Source organism: Lepus europaeus, chromosome 14, assembly GCF_033115175.1.
Source record: "Lepus europaeus isolate LE1 chromosome 14, mLepTim1.pri, whole genome shotgun sequence".
NCBI lineage: Eukaryota > Metazoa > Chordata > Mammalia > Lagomorpha > Leporidae > Lepus > Lepus europaeus.
The window spans coordinates 40,839,139-40,858,445 of NC_084840.1; the positions used below are offsets into that span (position 1 = coordinate 40,839,139).

The following is a 19,307-nucleotide window of genomic DNA, read 5'->3' on the forward strand; positions in this document are numbered from 1 at the left end:
CTGGCAGCTTGAGCTCTGGGGAACTCAGCAAGAAGAACTTCCAGAGAATAGTGTAAGGTCACTGAATTTTGTGAAAAGGGAGCTTACGGGTGTGTACGTGGTAAGGGGAGACTTCCCCAAAGTTTGAGAGGGGAAGGAGGACTAGGGTCTAAGATGGGCTACTCTTTGAATGGCAAAACCTTATGTAATTTTGGGAGCTGACAAGATTCTGTAGAAATAAAGACAGGTTGGAGAGCACAGAAGAGGTGTGATCCAGCAGGAATGTGAAGGGGTTTATGGAGGGGCAGACAGACTGCAGGAAGGAACTTAGCATGTCCTTGCAGGAAAGGAGGCAGGAAGAAGCAGCTGCAGGCATCCTCCCATTAGGGCCTGGCTTCTCTAAGATACAAGCAGTAGAAGGAGGGGTGTGGTGTGATGGGTGTGGAGGGAGAGGCTCCCAGCAGCTACCCTGGGACAGCAAGAGGTCCAGCCAAGAGGAGGCTGATTTGGGCAGTGCCAGCCGTGGAGTGGCTGGGGCAGGCTGGCACCTCAGTCTGCTTATCTACCATCGGTTCTTGACTGCAGGAAGTCTTTCAAGAGCTCTGGGGGCGTGAGCTACAGGCTGGCTCCAGCAGCCCAGTCTCAGCATTCAGATGACCCCTGGGTCACCACTCGCTCCACACAATGAATCATGTTGGATTTCACTTCCGGATTTACCACCGAACAAGGTCCCACAAATTTCGACATGAACATGTTTTTCAGCGAAGTATATAAAACACTGCAAGAAAGTAAGTTCTATCATACAATTTATGGGTGCTCTCTCTTTCCATCCTCTTATCATTTTGCGGACAAGTCTGAAAGCACATTTTCAGATACAGCCGATGCTGGGGAAAACACCTCTGGCTGACCACTTCGAAGCTGGCCTTTCCCCTTTGCCTCGCTCTCATTGTCAGACTGTCCCAGGGATAAAACAATGTTGATAGGAACAGCACGATCAGTTTTTCTTCTTTTTTTTAGATGCAAGGCTTGTTGTCTGCTGAGGCCAGTTCCATGGGCAACATGCATGTACTGTGCAGCTCCTCAGTCTGCAGGCGTGCAACGCCATCCTACCTAGCCTGATGGGGGAATCGTTTGATTGGTGTGTAAGGGTCAGAGCTGACATGGCTACTATACAGTTTGTCTACAGGCAAGAACACAGGTGGGCAGCCTTTTTATTTTGAAAAGAAAACGGACACTAATCATACATTTATCCTTTGTTTCATTTGGCTGTAAAGATTTTTAAACGAAAACCTTAACCGAAACACTGAGAATCTGGCTGATGAGAACAATGGCTTCCCTCGCTCTCCCTGCCCCTGCGCGGCCTTTATTCTCTGAAAGCTTTCACTTTAGTGGTGCACAAAAACCAAACCTGGAGGCGCCATCTGACCCTGTGCATGCTGTGTGTACAGCTGCCTAAAAGTGAGCTCCGCCGTACTAACTCTGCCTTTCCCTGGAACAGTCTGACACATCACCACAGCCAAGTGACACGCTGTGTAATTCAACGGGCTGACAGGACTGACATTTCTGAGCAGGCAAAAACTTACTTTTTCTCTCCTCTAAATCTACTAAAAAATAAGTGTGTCTGGTTTGAAAGTAAAATGCAACACCCATTCACAAATTCAGTGTCCCATGGGCTTTGCAGAAGACAACTGCATGGGGCACCATTGACTTTGGTGCTTGCACATGGCTTTCCTTCCTACTAGGAAGAAAGCTCAAAACAAAGAAAATGATCCCTTATGTTGCCATGCCTCAATTCCACTGAGACTGAAAGATCAAATGTTGTTAAAGTCACGAAGTAGACATTTGAAAAAGAGACTGTCTATAATCTGAAAAAGTAGGCATGCAAATGAGATTACAGTAAGTAAGAAACAGTTCTCGGATACCTTCTATTATATACAGGAGGCAGCAACAGACTGAATAAGGAACCCTAATAAAAATGACCTGAATGACTTATCTGCTTGGGCTTATTTATAATATGGACATGCTTCTTGTTCCTTAGAGAGACAGCTACTTAAGTACACTGTGCGTGTGTGACTGCATGTATATGAACTGAACTTTTCTTGGTCTTCATGGCAAAGAAAATAATTGACCATGTAGCAAGCAGCCTATATAGGAAGTGCAAAAAGCAGAGGAGTTCTTACTGTTTGTTCATTCAGTGACTCACTCATTGGGTATCTATCATGAGGCAGGCACAGGGTCATGGCCTGGGAGTACCAAGATGATAATGGTATAGTCCTTGCTTTTTAGTCGGGGAGGTATGGTAGAAAGGGAGGTATCAACACAAGATCTGGAACCCACAGCTGAAGGTTGCTTTATCTGCAGCTTTTGGTCACTGATAAGTCCATGGGCAGCAGTAAAGGGGACAGGGATAGGAACTTGTGGGACTCTAACAGTGAGGGCAGAAGGCACTGATGGCACGGGAGCAGGCCTGCAGGTTCTGGGCCTGGGTGGTTCTGGAGTGCATGGGTTTTACCTGATGCTCAGTGAGCTCCCAGTTTGCTGTTTTCTGATCTGCTACCAAGCGGCCTCCTCTTCTCCCTTATCCTATCTGTTGTCACAGGCGGCCTGGCAGGGGTATGGGCCCAGCCTACAACTCATGACCACTCAACTGCTGTTCTCACCAGTTCTTGGTTCTTGGTTGAATTCTAGTGAAAGGAAGAGAGACAAAGGCTGCTGGCCCTGGCTCATGTCTTCCACCTGGGTGTCCACTTCAGACCTGACCGCCATGGCCTGGAAGGATGTGGTCACATGATCTAAGCCTGTCAGGTGGCTCTGAAAGGCAAGGCGGGCAGCAAGGACCTCCCAGAGAATGTGGCACTGAAGGTGGCCTTCCTGTCCAGGGAGACTAGATGGTTTGAAGACAGATGGGAAGATGGGTGGGATGTTCTAGACGGAAAATGGAAAGAGAAATCGTTGGGCTAGGATCCATTACACAAAGGAGAATGACACTGAGAAGGGAGGTGGAGGCAGGGTCACAGAGGCCTATGACTGCTAAAGGAGGAGCCAGGATTTTACTGTCCCTCAAAGGGAACCCTTATGGGAGGGAGAGAACTGGAGCTCTGCCTCAGGAAGACAAAACCGGCAGTCAGGTGCCCAGGAGATCAGAAAGGAGAGACCAGAGGGGGAGCCTAGCTGATTCTTCTGCGATCTGGCTTCAATCCTTCCTCAAAGGCTGGTGACAAGGACACTAACGCGGTGCTCTGGGCAGACACTCACCAGGGCCTGAATAAACACACGGGTCATAGCAAAGCCAATGGGTGACAGCATAAGAAGGCCAGGTGTGAACAGGCCTAGGGGTGATGACAGCATAAGAAGTCCAGGTGTGAACAGGCCTAGGGGTGATGGCTGTGAAATGACTCGGGTTTTAAGGCCAAACTTTACCAGACCTGCAGAGATACAAGAAAGGGAGACAAAGATCATACTCAGCTGCTATGTGGTGGGAGGGCCTCCTCCACAAACCCCCTCCGGGAAGGGGGAGGAGACAAAAGCCAGGTGTCAGGGTTGGTGGGGCTGGCAGTGAAAGTGATGGTGATGGTGATGGGTGGGATAGAGACAATACAGTGGGGGGGCTCCAGGGCCTGAAGTTCTAGCACCCTGCTGAGGATAGCACTGCTCCCAGAGGCAGGGATGGGGAGAAGTCACACATTTTCCCCTTTAGTATCCTAGTAAAGGGAAATGAGGGGACAATGAGTGTCCCAGGTGGCTGCGAAACAGCAGAGTTCAGGACAACACTGAGGGTGTGGGGCCCACAAGCTATGTCTGAAGGGTGGGGGGCAGGCAACTGGCTCTGCAGGGAACCCGGTATAGCAATGCTGGGTATTTTTTTTTTTTTTTTAAGATTGATTTATTTTATTTGAAAGGTGGAGCAACAAAGAGAAAGAACAAGAAGAGGGGGAGGAGAGATGGATCTCCTATCTGCTGGCTTACCCCTTAAATGGCCTCAATGGCCAGGGCTAGACCAGGTCAAAGCCAGTAGCCTGCAACTCTATCCAGGTCTGCCACATGGGTGGCAGGGTCCCATCCTTCATGCCTTCCCAGGCACATTAGCAGGGAGCTGGACTGGAAGTGGAGCAGCCGGCATTGGGGCATGTGCTCAGATACGGGAGGCAAGAGTTGCAAGCAGCAGCCTAACTCGCTGTACCACAACGCTGGCCCCACAGTGCTGCAGTCTTATCTGCTCTTCGCCAGTGGCTACTGAGGCTCAGGCTCAGGGAACCTTCCAGTCCTAAGTGTAGGGGCTTTGGATTTTACTCCAAGTACAGTGTGAAAACCACTGGAAAACTGAAGCAAGGTGCCCTGATCACTGTCATTCTGTGCAGACTAGATTGTGGGTTTGGCACAGCCAGTTAAAAATCCACAGCAGTGCTCTGAGGAGACAAGGGGATGTCCTGGAGTAGAGGAGAGCCAGCAATAATTCCTAGAGTCTTGGCCTGATCCAATTCAGTGTACATTTATACCATTTATTGAGATGGGAGACAAAAGACACAGCGAGCTATGCGTGTCTAGGTTACACTGGAGCTGCCCAGGAGACACCTACACGGAAGGTCAAATAGGCACCAGCTCCAAGCCTCTGACACAGGGACAGTCTGGGCTGGAGAACTGGGAGCGAATGGCCTCTGGGGGCACTGAAAGCCAGGGATCTGGCTGGCCTCGCCCAGGGAAAGGACTGGAAAAAAGCCTGGGCCCAGGACAGGGACTGGAGTCTCCTGAGAAGTGACCGGGATGGGGAGAAAGAAAATCCAGGCGTGATGGCATGGAGGCAAGGGAAGATGGCATCAGCAAAGAGTGCCAATCCCCTCTGTTGAATGCAGTAGAGATGCCAAGAGATACTGAAGAGAGAGATGTCTTTGGGGCTGGGTAACATGGAGCCTGTGGTGACTGTGACAGTGGCAAAGTCAGCAAAAGAAGAGCTGAGGGTACCGTGGCCCATGGGCTTAAGCCGCTGTGTGAGTCCAACTTCTGCCTCGGGAAGTCTGCAGTGGCAGTGAAGTGCGTGGTGTACTCTAGTGTAAAGCCCTTCCTTGAGCTCAGATCTGACCAACTTGAGCCCAGCTCTGCTACTGCTTATGGGGAAATGAAAGATGATAACTTACAGCTCTCACTGTGGGGATGACACCAAAGCCTGTGTACCTATTCCTGCTTTCTCTCCCAAACTGGAATCACAAATGCAGTCAGAAATGCCTATGTATTTTCCCTTCAAATGCACGCTTGAAGTGCAGCAGCTCCATGTTTAATTCTTTGCATGTGCCCCATAGCTACTCAGTAATAAAGGAATATTCAAACGCATTCACCTCATTTGCAAAAGCACATGAATTTGGTCTGGCAGAGAAATACGGGTACAAAATTGTATTGAAATGAAATATAACCGTCCCTCAGTATCCTCAGGTGATTGGTTCTAGGATCCCACTGATACTAAAATCCGAGGATGCTCAAATAAAATGGCATAGTACTTGCGTGTCAACTACATATGTCCTCCCACGTACTGTAAATCAGGACTAGATGATTCATTTTTTATTAAAGATTTATATATTTATTTGAAAGGCAGAGTTAGAGAGAGAGGAAAGGCAAGACACAGAGAGAATGAGACCTTCCATCTATTGTTTCAGTCTCCAAAAGGCTGCAATAGTCGCAATGGCCAGGGCTGGGTCAGGCCAATGCCAGGAGTCTGGAACTCCCTCCAGGTCTCTATGTGGGTGGCAGGGACCCAAGTACCTGGGGAATCATCTGCTGGTCTCCTAGGAACACTGGGAGGGAGCTAGATTGGAGGGACTCGGACTGACACTCATATGGGATGCCAGTGTCACAGGCAGGGCTTAACCCTCTGTGCCACAACAATGATCCCTATAATGTATACTCCTAACACAATATGAATGCTATGTAAATAGCTATTTTATTGCTTTGTTTGTGGAAAAATGACAAGAAAAAAGTCTGCACATGTTCAGTACAGACGTGCTTTATTTTTCCTAATATGTTTGATCCATGGTTGGCTGGATCCATGGAAGCTGAACCTGCGGATACAGACGGCTGTCTGCAGATAAAGAACTAATGTGGAGGGACCATCAAAGCCAGGAAACGCTCTCAGGCCCATGACTGAGATGGGGTAAAATGATCTAAGCACAGAAACATGTTTTACGGAAACATCATTCCCAGTCCTCACTCCAATATCAAGGAGAGGGCAAGTCCCTTGAACCCCCTGTGTCAGCTTCTGCAAGAGCAAAAGGAGCTCCAAGGGCAAGATCATATTTACAGACACCACCCTGAAGGGGAGAATTAGAAACACGAGGTGGGAGACGGCAGGGACAGCTACACACGCACGCTTAAGAGTCCTGGAGAGGGATCCATCTGATAGGAAATGAGGCCTGGGCGGCACCCTGGACTCTGACCCATCAAGATTAATAATTTCTCTCTAGGAAAGAAAAATGGTGGTAGACAGAGCAGAACAGTCCTAAAAAAGGGGCCTAAAAGAAGTAAGGTTACAGTCAGTTGGTAGTTTAGCCAAAATTCAACTGTGATGTGCCCTCGCAGGGAGAGCCGACAGTAAGCCCCAGCTGTGGATAAATTTACTGCCATCACCAACTTTTGGGCAGCTGGCCCAAAAGTTACCATGGCTTCTCTTTTTAAATATTAAACATACCTTGGAATCCAGATACAATTTGGACAACATCTTCATACACCATTAGTGTGGCAGATCGTTCTGGAAGCAGGCCAAGGCTCAGGGAAGAAAATACTGCAAGAACAAAAGTGGATTTAAGAGAACTTCACAATTCAAATACAAATAATGCTCATTCTAATTTTTTGAGTACTTTGTATTTGCTGATTTCAAATCAATAATACTGATTTTTAGGAGGATTAGTGGAAGACCTTTAATTTTTATTTATTTTCATTTTATAGACAGGTGATTGGAGAGAGATCTTCTATCCACTGGTTCATTCCCCAGATACCCACAACAGCTGGCGCTGGGCTAGTCCAAAGCAGAGAACCAAGAACTCAATCTGAGTCTCCAACATGGGTGGCAGGACTCAAGTTCAAAGGCCCCGGGACCCCATCCAGCTCAGGCCTCCATGTTGAGAGAGGAGAAAAGAAAGGCGAAGCAGCTTTCTGGGGAAATGGCCATACCATCTATTTAGTGGCCACTATAGACGAGGCCCAGAGTTTGATGCTGGGAGGAAGAGAGAAACAGTAGAGGCAGCCTGGGTCTTCAAGGGCTATGCATTAGGAGAGGACTCGGACTCACAGCCCAAAGTTGCATGACAAGCAGAACGGAGAAGGCAAGTGTGCACGTTGGTGCTGTGGGAAAGTCTGGCAGCTCCTCAAACATTAAACATACAGCAACCAGATGGCTTAGCAATTCCACTCTAGGTATATGAGTTTACCCAGGAGAACTAAAAACAAACAGTCACACATAAACTGGTACATAAATGTTCAGAGCAGCTCTACTCGTAATACCCAAAGAGTGGAAACAACCCAAATAAATGTCTGTCGACTAAATGGGTAAGATGGCATATATCCATATGAGGGACTATCACTCATCCCAGAAAGAAATGCAGTACTGACGTGTGCTGCAGCAAGAATGGATCCCGGAAGCATCGTGCTGAGGGGAAGAAGCCAGGCACAAGAGGCCACATGTTGTATGGTTCTACTTATGGGTAACATCCAGAACCAGCAAATGTGGAGATACTGAGAATAAATCAGTGGTCTCCAGGGGCTGAGAGGAGTGGGACATTGCAAATCTGTGCTAATGGGTACAGATGGGGTGGGGGGCCATGTGGGCTAAGAAAATAATCTAGAATTACGTGGTGTTGACAGCTGTGTAACCTTGTGAGCCGTACATTTTTATATGGCGGATTTTGTATCATGTGAATTGTGTCTCAACCACACACACACAAAAAAAAACAAAAAGTAAAGAATTCAACTCGAGGGTTCTGAGTTGAGAGAAAAGGCCACAGAGTTGGAGGGAAGATCAGAAGATTCAGTTACGGGGTGGGCATCATGGAACAGCAGGTGCTGTGGTACAGCTGGCTGAGCCACTGTTTGGGATGCCTGCATCCCTTCTTGAAGCATCCAGTCGTAGTCCAGCTACTCTGCTTCCAATCTTCAAGTACCTGGGACCCTGCCGCCCATACAGGAGACCTGGATGGAGTTCCAGGCTCCTGGCTATTGCAGGCATTTGGGGAGTGAATGAACAGACTGAAGATATTTCTTTCTCCCTCGCATATGCACTTACTCAGTCTGCTTTTCAAATAAATAAATCGTTTAAAAAGCAGTTACAGCAAATTTATAATAGCCAAAAAGTGAGAATACACTTGATCTTAGCGAAAAGGCCGAGAAGCGATCAAAAAGTGAGAATAGTTAGAATAGAAAATAGAATAGGAAAGATAGGAGGAGTTCTATCTTGGGTAAATGCTGCATGGCTACAAGAAAGGTAAACTTAATCTTTAACAGGGATCCTTCCCCCTAATGATACAGGTTCCTTGTGGCCCTGAAGCGAGGGCAAGCATTGCCTGCAGGAAGCAGCTCACTTCCAAGGGCGGGGAGTGTCACACACCAGGCCCTTCCTAGTGAGGCTGCATTCCTGCGCACACAGAGCCTTGCTACTTGCTCACCCAATCTTGGTGCCAATAGGTTATGTGGTTTGGGAGCCAGATTCAGCCTGTGGCGAGTAGATGGGGAGACTGCAGCTGATGCTCCCCACCTACCCAGGCCCCACTGAATGCGTGTCAGGGGCCGTCCCTGCTCCCTGTGGTGGACAGACTGCTTTGAGGGGCTAAACAGGACAAAAGGAGAAAGAGAAAAATCAGTCTCGATCATGCCCTACCTGTCTGGATGGACATGCCTGCCCTCCAGCCTCTGTGGTCTGACAGCTGAGGGAGAAGCAGGATGCCAAACCCTGAGGGAACCCCCGGTTCTCATCCTATTAGTCACTCCCAATAAGGTGTGAGACCGAGAGCTAGGGAAAGCAGCCTTTAACTCCAGAGTGTGTGTAAAGAGGTAGAGTCCACACCAGCTTCATGCTTTCACCCGACCTTCCCTTCCTACAAGGGGGCCCCCAGGGCACAGGACAAACATGCAAAATTCACTGACTGCCACCATGGCAGTCATACAATGAACTCCGTGTTAGAGAAGGTTGAAGATTCCCTTACCGGGGAATCGGATCGGCTTCCACGGGGCAGAGTTTGGCACGTAGGCATGCTTAGTGGCAGTGACCACCAGCTGACTGCCCAGCTTATACTGGAACTTGATGAAGGCGACGCCATCTGTCCCCGACGTGCCAGATGCAATGGAGACCTGGTTGTTGAAAACCTCAATGAGCGCGTCCCCAATGGGCTGGTGGGTGCTGGCGTCACTGATGTGCACCTTCAGCGTGACCTCTGAAAGCAGAGAAGGTGGAAGAGCCATGCTGTCAATGGGGAAAGACCAGTCACAATTCCAGCAATCCAGTTTCACCATGATGGAGGGCTGGGCCGGGATGTCCCCGGCAAACGCAGAGCCACATGCAAAATGTGAATAATTTTAACCAGAACATCTTCCTCTCACTTCACAAGACTTATTTTTTTTCTTCAGAACCACTGCCCATCACAAACTGCTTTCTTCTTTACTGCTTTCTGCCCATACCTACAAGGAAATGATAGAAAATGTCTATGCCTGTAAGACACAGGGCAGCAGACACACGCTCTCACGTGCTGCTGCCAAGCACAGCCGGCAGAGCCTGGGCTGCTGCAGAAAGGCTGGAGAAGGCTGTGCGCGCTGCGGCCACGTTGGCGAACAGCTGTGCCGCTGCGGACATAAGCGCTCATTGTGCTGGGCCTTGCAAAGCCCAGACCGAAAAGTCCTCAGATTATCGTGAGGAATGGAAGACCCAAAGAGTGGGGCAAGGCAGGGTTAGAAGAAGGAAAAAATGAGAACTGTTTGCAAAGAAAGATGAGGCAAAGTTAGAAATACTGGCAAAAAAGCAGATAGTAACTGTAGGAAATGGACAGATCCAAATGATTCAAACGTGAAGATGGGATGGAAGGTTTTCATTCACAAACACAGGAGGCGTTTTCTGAGCTTTCACTGTGGCTAGAACTGTTAAGTGTGTGCAACAACATGGTGATGAAGCCAGCAGGTACAGCAGCGGAGAGGGAACAGCATGTGCAAGGCTTGGAGGCATGAACAGGTCACACTTTCAGGAGAAAGGACAGCAAGGCTGAAAAGCCAATGGACAGCATGAGGGGTATGAGGCTGAAGAGGCAGGTGGGCTGAGGTCACTCAAAGCTTCATGAATGACTTAAAAGGATTATTCTTTATCCTGAAGTCAACAGGGGAGTGGAAACCAAAAATCACACAACAGAAACATCTGGCCCTGGGTGAAGACTGGGCTGGGAGAGAGGCAAGACTGGAGACTGAGCATCCAGTTAAGAGGCCTCTGATAACCCAGGAAAGAGATGATAGTGGACCAGACTCCAGCATCACAGTGGGCATCAAGATGTTGATTCCAGAACCAGATGGAAGAAACAACTCAGAAGTATATGCTGTCCCCAATAAACTCTTCATTGATATAGGAACGGAGTAAATGGTGCTTGGTGACATAAGCCCAACCTGGACACTTGCGGGATGACTTGCCATGCTGCTCCCATCTGACAACTGTAACAGTGACTTGAGATAGAGAGCTGGGGCAAAGACTAGCAAGGAACTACAAGTTATGCAGGGAAACTCAGGCTTCCAGAACCTCTGGAGCCGAGCTCCATAGAGTGTCCATCAAGGAGGCCAGTGAAGGCTGGCTTGGTGAGGATGAGGGAGGAGTGCTGGGGTTGGTCCTGCACGTGTGGCCTCATGGCCACTCTGGAGTTCTGTTAGGTAGGAAGTTAGAAATTAGCCTATGTGTATGAGAGGGGCCTACAGAAAACAAAGCATCTGCAAAAGCTCATCTTGGAAGCAGTGTAGTATTTCACACTAGAAAGTCCTGCCCATCCCTTGACAGCACTGAGTAGAGAAACCCTGCGAAGAATTTCACCAAATTCACACTCAGCAAACCCTCTGTTCTGGAGAAGAGGGAGGGGGAAGGAGAAGCTGCACCCCATTCCCTTAAAAGCCCCAATGTAAATACAGACTGCACACTCAGCTCTCAGTCCTTTCCTGAGCTGCCTGCCTGGCCTGCCAGGTGTATTCTCTTCATTTAGACATGTAACCTTGCTTTCCCCAGGTGAGTGACTGGGTACTCAGATTCTGTCTGGAGAGGTGCCCATCCATTCTTATGGATGCTCCATCCCATTAAACCTTGCTACCTTGCTTACCACTGCTCTCTGTCTCATGTCTGAGTTCTTTCTTGCACAAAGACAAAAACCTCTGCTACCCGTCTCCGCTGACAGTTCTATGGCAATTCATATCCTAGCTTGATTCTGAGCTCCGGAGGACTACCCGGTGGCCTTCACCTCTCCAGGGCTCAGACTCCCTACCTGTGACCAGGGGGTGCCAGCAGCACACCTCTCCACTGCCAGGTGGAGCCATTTAGGGTAACGCCTAGCAGAGGATGCCGCAGCACATGCCCCTGCCCTTCATCATTCCAATTACTAGGCCTGCGGTGCTCACTGCCCTAGGGTGACGCGTGGGGCTCAGAAAAGGGAGGTGGAGGGAGGTAGGTGCGCAACGAGAGAAAGGATGGGATCCTTCTAGGTTTACTAATACCTGTGCATCTGAAGTTCTCCTAAACCGCAGCCATGGTGGTTTGAGAACTTCCACCTTGGTAATTTAGCAGCTGTTCATCCTAGGACACTAAAGCAACCTTTTCAATATTGCAAATTCCAATTAGTCAATCACTTTCTCACCCATTTTTTCCACATACCAATTTAATAAATTTCTCGAGTAGATGACCAGCAAGAACAGCTAATGAACCCTGATCTAAATACTCTACACATGTATCAAATAAATCCCTCAAAATATTGTTGATTGAGAAAAAAAGGTACAGAAATTGAACTTGGATACTTCACACTATCAGAGGTGAAAATTAATACCAGAAGAGGGATAAACTCAACATCTTGAAAACCAAGGGTTTGATATTACAAAACACATGTAGTCAGTTCACCTTAATCTTACAGGGTTATCTTCATGCAGAATAAATGCCACACACACACACACACACAAACATAAGTCTTATTTAAGTTGGTCTTCTTTGTCCCCAAGTAGGATGGCTAAGTCACAACATAACTCAGCTTTCATGAATATTCACATAGAATTCCTTGGGAAGAGGGTGAGTGGGAAGGGCTCAGAGGGCTACATTGATGTGAATTTATGGTAATGCAACATTTACTAACAATCGGGATTACAAGGTTTCTGTTCTTTCTTCTTTATTTGCTGAGAATGCAAACCCTGAAGAGCTCTGGAAAGAAAAAGTTTATGAATAAACAAAGAAAGGGAGAGTTGCACTCTGATCTACGTTAGAGGTTCTACCACTTCAATTTCTTCTGATATGGGAGGTCTAGCTTATATACTGCAATTTGTACTTTGAAAGAAATGATTTAGCTCCTTCTTTTGGTGTGACAGGATGGGAAGAAATACCAGTACGGTCAGGTAATCCTTACAGATGACTGGAGCATCACTGTTATGGAGTTCAATAGCAACCAAAACTATTTTTACTAAATGACAACCTGGGGAATAATATCGCAATGAAGGGTGGATGTTCACCACTAACGTACTGTCCTTCTACAGATAAAATTAAGACCCCAGACCTACGTAGGCATGAAGATTCGCCATGCCCCTCTGCTGATCAGTGAGAATTGAGGGATGCTGCTGAGCTGAGCCGGAGCACCTGTTTACTAAACCAGAGGCTGGACCAGCGTCCTTTACTCGGCACCCAGCACACCCATCACCAAGTTCTGCTGCTTTTCATTCCAAGATGTACATCTCGTAGGCCTTCCTTTAGCACCCTTGTTAACACTGCCCTATTGCAAGGCCTCATCATCCGTCACTTAGACTGTTGCTCAGCCTCTTAACAAAAGCTGCCACTGCCTTCAGGCCTGAGCCCTCAATCCTTGCTGAAGCTGGAGGGAGCTACCTAAAATACTGATCTGACCTCTGCCTGTCTCCCTGGAACCCTGTTTCAGCCAGCTTCCCTCCACCTGCAGGAGGATGAACACCCGCGGCCTGACCTGCTTTGTTTGGTCTATGAGTTAAGAGTGGATTTTACACTTCAAATTTTATGTATTTATTTATGTGTGTATTTATAACAAATAGAGAGACTGAGAGAGAAATCCCATCTGTTGTTCACTCCCCAAATGCCTGTAGTGGCAGAGGCTAGGCAAGGCTGAAGCCAGGAGCCAGGAACTCAATCTGCATCTCCTATGTGGATGGCAGGGACCCGACAACTTGACAACTTGCTGCCTCCCAGGATGTGCATTAGCAGGAAGCTAGACTTGGAAGTGGAGCCAGGACTCAATCCCAGGCACTCCTGTAAGGGTTGTAGGTGTCCTAATTGGTGGCGCAATTGCTAGGCCAAGTCTCTGCACCACATGCTTTTTAAATGACTGAAAAAAAATCAAAAGAATAAATACTGTGTCACGTGAAAATTATCTGGGATTCTAATTTCAGTGTCTAGAAAGTTTTATTGTACTATACTATACCAGCAACTGCATCTCATCTCTAGCTGTTTTGTATTATAATGGAAGAGTTCTAAAATTTGCAAGAGACCTTATGCCCTGCATAGCTTAAAACCAGGTACTTTCTCAGCCCCCTCGAGGGACAGGAGACAGATCCTCCCATGGGGCCCACCTGACCCCCACATTCTGCCCTGGGGCTTATTCCTTGTCCTGCTTGCAGATGCCTTTCACTTGGGAAGGAAAATGATTTTCTACACCTTCCCTTTCATGTCCCTCATTCTTATTCTTCCTTTCAAAGTCCTAGTGTAGGCTTATTTGAGAAGTTACTTCCAACTTGACAACCCCTCCCCTGTCAGAGCCTCCTCCTCTTTGCTCTTCCCAAACTGGGTGGACATAGACTGCTCTCTGCTGTAGGCCAGCTGTGCAGGCAGACAATGGGACTCAGACCCCTGATCCTGAGGAGCCTTGAGCTCTGCAGCAGTACCTGCCCTCCCAACCCCCACACTGCCCCGGTTTTGGTACCTAGTAGTCTCTGCTGTTTGAAAATACTGCATGGAAAATTTTAGAAATAAACACCTAGAAATAAATTGCATGCTGTTCTGAGTAGCATAACGAAATCTTATACCATCCCATTTTACCCTTCCCAGCACAGGATCATCCTTTTGTCCAGCACATCCATGCTGTATATGCGGCCGGCCCGCCAGGCATTTGGCAGCTGTCTCGGTTATCAGATCAACTGCCCGTATTGCAGCGCTTGTGTCCAGGTCAGCCTATTTCACTTAGTGTTGACCCTGAAGAGCAAGAGTAGTAGTGATGTGGCGTGTTGTCAATACTGTCAAACTAGTTCTATTTTGTTTTTGATTTGTTGTTAATGTTACTGTGCCTAATGCAGAAATTAAAGTCTTATAGGTAAGTAAAAGGGTACTTTTAAAGATTCATGAAAATGGAGTTAAAAGTTTATTTTGGTGCCAAAAAATCTGAAATTCATGTATAAGAGGGTCTTCCAAAGGTTTGTGAAAAATATGTATTCTTAAAAACTATGGATGGATTTCAGAAATTCTTGGCATCAAAGTGGTTACCTCTGAATTCTGTTTTTCCATGAATGTTTTGCAGTATGCATGTATGTACAGGAGAAAACAGTGCACATAGGGTCTGGTGCTATCCATAGTTTCAGGTACCTCCTGGAGGTATTCTTTGCCTCCTTCAGGTCTTGGAAAGGAATCCCCCTGTAGATAAGGGGTGCCAATTGTAAATAAAAACCAAAGTAGAGTTTTAAACTGGCACCCCAGGGGTGCACAGAGAGGGAACCTATTTTCAACTGTATGGTCTGGGAGGCAGGGTCATTTAAGCTTAGACCTGAAGAGACACAGGCACCAGCCAGGGCAAGAGGTGAAGGCAGGGCCATAGAGGAGGAGGACGACCTGGTGACCTGCACTAAACAAAATCCGGTGTGGAGAGAGCTCAGCTCATGGGCCCCCGTGCCTGAAGGTGAGCAGCACAGACCATGCCAGTGCCACAGTTTCACAGCACCTGCTGTGGCCTGTGAGCCCTGCAGGAGGGGTCGTCTTTTTCAAAAATTCATTCTTTCATCTTATGGAGCCAGCAGGTATTCACTCAATGTTTGTAAACTGGGTGCTGGAGTGAAACAAACCACATCCTAACATGGCACTGTCCAAAGTGGGGGCCACCGGCCACACACAGGCATGCATGTTTAAGTTTAAATTAGTTAAACGTAAATTAGTGTGAACACTGAGCTTATTTCAAGGGCTCAACAGCCACATGTGGCTTGTGCCTGCCATATGGGATGGCACAGGTGAATTTCCCCATCACCACAGAGAATGAGGTAGGATGGCACTGATGATGTATTACAAACCTTCTGAGTAGAGAAAGCCAGGTCTCTAAGGGGCTCAAGGAGCTCCCGGGGGAATAAGTCAAGAGTGTGACTCTGCAGCAGCCCTGACAGTAAGGGAAGGCGCCTCCTGTGGTCTCTATCTGTTCCTCACCCCTCACCTGAAACTGCACATCTGTCCTCTCTTGTCCTATGCACTCCCCATCCAGGGAACTGGGAGGTAGCCAGGGGGCCCCTCCCTTGCCTGGCACCTCCTTCCACCCCTTATCCACGCAGCCCACTCCCTCACCTCCCTAAGCCCTTGCTGAACTGCCACCTCCTCCATGAGGCTCATGGAGGAGGCTCTACCATCACCAAATTACATTTAAAAAAATTATGGGAATTTTGGAACATTCTTTGCCACGACAAAATACCCTACAGTAGGCAGCTCATAAACAACAATATTATTTCTCACGGTACTGGTAGCTTGGAAGTCCATGATCACAGCTGAATCCCGGGCTGCTGAGGGCCTGTTTTTCAGGCATTGATGTTGACTGCTCACTTCATCCTCACGTGGGAGAAAGGGCGAGGTTGCTCTGAGATCCCTTTTTCAAGGACACTGCTCCACCCTCATGATCTAATCAGCTCTTGGCGGCCCCACCTTCTACTAGCACCATACTCTGGGGAGTTAGGATTTCCACAGGAGAATGTGGGCGGGGGGGGGGGGGAGCAGACACAAACATCCAAGCCACAGAGGTTATACAGAGGACCACTCAAGACTTGCCCTCTACCACCTGTACCACTGCGCTGTTCGGCAGACAAGTTTCAGCGGTGATAACTTTCTGCCATTCTGGTCTCAGCTATTCTCTTCCCGCCTTTATCCCGTTTTTTTGCTGAAATAATCTGCAGCAAATTCTAGATAACATGTTAAGTTATATAATTTCCCTATAAGTTTCAGTTCACAAAAGATGAGGATTTAAAACAGATAGTCAAAACATCATCATATCCAGATGAAGTAACAATCTCTTTATATCACCTAATACCCAACACATATTCAGTATTCTGATTGTCTAAGACACATTTTCTAAAATCCTGACCACTGTATCTAAAATGCCAATCACAACCCATCTTGAACTTCTGAAGTTGTCCTGCTTTGATATTTTCATTTCATATATGACACTTACCAATTATAGTATGTTTATAATGTGTATGTTTTTTAGCCATCAGCTTAGACCAGATGTAAGCTTTGAGAAAATGAGTCTGCCTGTTTGTCTTTCTTTGAAGAATCCTAAGCATGAATCCTAAGCATACAGAATAGTGTTTGGCCCAATACATATGGTGAGCAAATCACTAAAACTTATAGGTATTTCTGGATATTATCTGTTGCATGACCTAAATATCCCTGGTATTATTCCATTTCTTATCCATCTTACTGTCAAACTCTGTTTAAAAACATTAATCAACTATAACTAATGACTGTAACTAATTAGTACCTAATATCATGCTATGCATACAGGAGCTATTAATTGATCAGCTACTGTTGCACAACCTGGTACAAGGTACTGTTGGAAGACTTAAAAAAAGAAGGAAAGACATAGCTCCCATTTCTAAGGAGGTTCCAGTTGGGCAAGGGATGGGGAGGGAAGTCCAATCTACATGGCAGAGGGCAAAAAGGATGAAACTTGGCGGGGAGGTGTAAGAACAGACGCAGCCAAGAAGAGGTGATCTGGAGCTTGCAGGCAGAAAGAGAAACAAAGAAGTCAAAAAAGATCTGTAAGTAGCCACAGAGAGAGAGGGACAAGAGTCAAAAGATTTAAAGACGGGTGTGACATGACCACAACTGGAAAGCAATGGAGGTTCCATGGGTATGTGCTGCGCGCCTACCGGCCTGATTATGGGTTATGTAGTTCAGCGGGGGAGAATGCTTCCTGGAAGAGAGGAAAATTGAGGCTGAGGCTGGTAGGATGGGTAGCGTGGACAGACGAGCCAGGATCAGCCTGACTTCTTTCATGCGAGGATGTTCTATACTCCAAGCAAGTTCCAGGCAGTCATTTTCCCATGCTCCCTTGTGGCTGGCTGAGATGGGGAGGAATATACTTCAGTGCCGCTTAATCTGATGCTGGGTTTTTATTTGGAAGACAGCACAGAGAAGCAGGTGCTTTTTCTGACCACAGGGACTAGGAAGGAGGCATCTGGGACTAGTATTAGCCTAGGGCTCAGGCATCGCTGTGGATGGGAGCCATCCCCAGAACGATGATGAGTGTCTCTTCTCATTAAACCAGCTAGAGTGGGTAGTGCTGTTTGCCCTCGGCAGGTCCTGTGTGGCTGACGACTGTTTCCTCGAATCTGTGCCCACAGGCTCTCCTCCCAGCCTCCTGGTGCCTTCCTGGTGTGCAGAATGGGCTCCACTCCACAGGTCTGCTCAGGTCAGGTGTGTCCTGGGCAGTGTGTACTCTGGCTTCTTCTTGCTACTCACTCTTACTCAGTGAATTATTTTCCGATCAGGAGTTCAGCCATCGCCTCTAGAGCATTCTCAAATTTTCATCAGCCAGGGGCAGAGCCAAGAGGGGAGAAAGAAGTACGCAGGAATTCTTCTTCCACCGTGATTCAGAGCTCATTTGCTCTTGGCAAGCATGAAGGGTTTGGCTCTGCGGGCGCAAGCTCGTCCGTTTTAAGCAGTACAAAGTGCATCTGCTTTGTGGGTAGAAAACTAAACATTATCTTTTAGCCCAGCATTATCTTTTAGTCATTTCCTTTCTAACTGCCACAGATTTAGAACTAAATGCAACACGGCTGTTTCAAATTGCTGGCTTTGGAGAAGGCACCTCTGAGTAGCAAGTTAAGAGGAGACCTAATGGCAGGGACAAGAGGACGAAATTATGGTACATGGTTCACAGACAGCAGAACACTGGCAAACTGCCTGAAGACACTGGGAGGTCACCTGCACAGTTCACCTCGATTTTTCTTCCCCCCTACGTCATCAGATAATAATGTGCACCTTTACCTATCTTTCTGCAAACGTTCAGAATGCATCAATTTGATAACTTCGCCTTCAACTCTAAGAAAAATATCCTCAACTTCTCTCTCAAAATCACAGACTAACATGGAACACTCTGGAAGACAAAGCCCTTTGTGGTTTGCCCCAGGAACAGCGCTAGCAGAACAGGCACCTGCTCTCTGAGTGGCTCTCATGTCTACCCTAACAAACTCTGGAGGGAAAGCAAAGCCCGTGGACTCCACTCTCCTGTTTGTCTCTATGAAGCTTTTGGCTCCCCTGACTGCTTCTCATTTTCTTTTATATAGCCCCCAAATTGGCCTTTGTTCTGGGATTGCAATTTTTTCCTTTCCTTTTAGTTTTGAGAGCTGCTGGTTTCCACAGCAACACATCCTACTTTGAGCACACAGCATTTTCTGGGTTGGCCCTAGCGGCCCAGCAGAGAGAGTTCACGCACGAGGTGGACCCAGGGAAGGCTCTGGTCCCCAGTGCCTGGAGCTGCGGGAGCCACCTGTCACCTGGGCAAGCAGCTAAAGAGGCAGTCACCACACTCAGCCTCCAGCTCTATGGTGAGATATATTTCACTTCAATTTATGAGAGTTACCTGGTTTTTCATCTCTTAAGTAAAACAACAGAAGATTACTTAATCACCTCTTCCAAAAGAGAGGCTGTTTTTAAAATGTTTCCAGACCTTTGCTCTGAGAGATTTTGCCCCATGCTTTCTTGGTGCTAGAATTTTAGAGCATCTGCATGCGCACCATATTTTCATGACTTTATAGAACAGTTAAAAGCACATTACATGAAGGGGCAGTTTTCTTTCTTTCTTTCTTTCTTTTTTTTTTTTTGACAGGCAGAGTTAGACAGTGAGAGAGAGAGAGAGAGAAAGAAAGAAAGG

The 19,307-nt window shown here is 47.4% G+C and overlaps 1 protein-coding gene across 2 annotated transcripts in view; it reads right to left on the minus strand.

Moving 5' to 3' along the window:
- Window positions 1-19,307, minus strand: part of FAM171A1 (family with sequence similarity 171 member A1) — a 139,209-nt gene that overhangs the window by 53,854 nt on the left and 66,048 nt on the right. For both annotated transcript variants that reach the window (XM_062210502.1, XM_062210501.1), the window contains exons 2-3: window positions 9,159-9,386; window positions 6,653-6,745 (exon numbers count right to left, since the gene is read on the minus strand). In XM_062210502.1, the coding sequence (XP_062066486.1) occupies window positions 6,653-6,745; window positions 9,159-9,386 (321 nt within the window). The remainder of the gene's footprint in view (window positions 1-6,652; window positions 6,746-9,158; window positions 9,387-19,307) is intronic.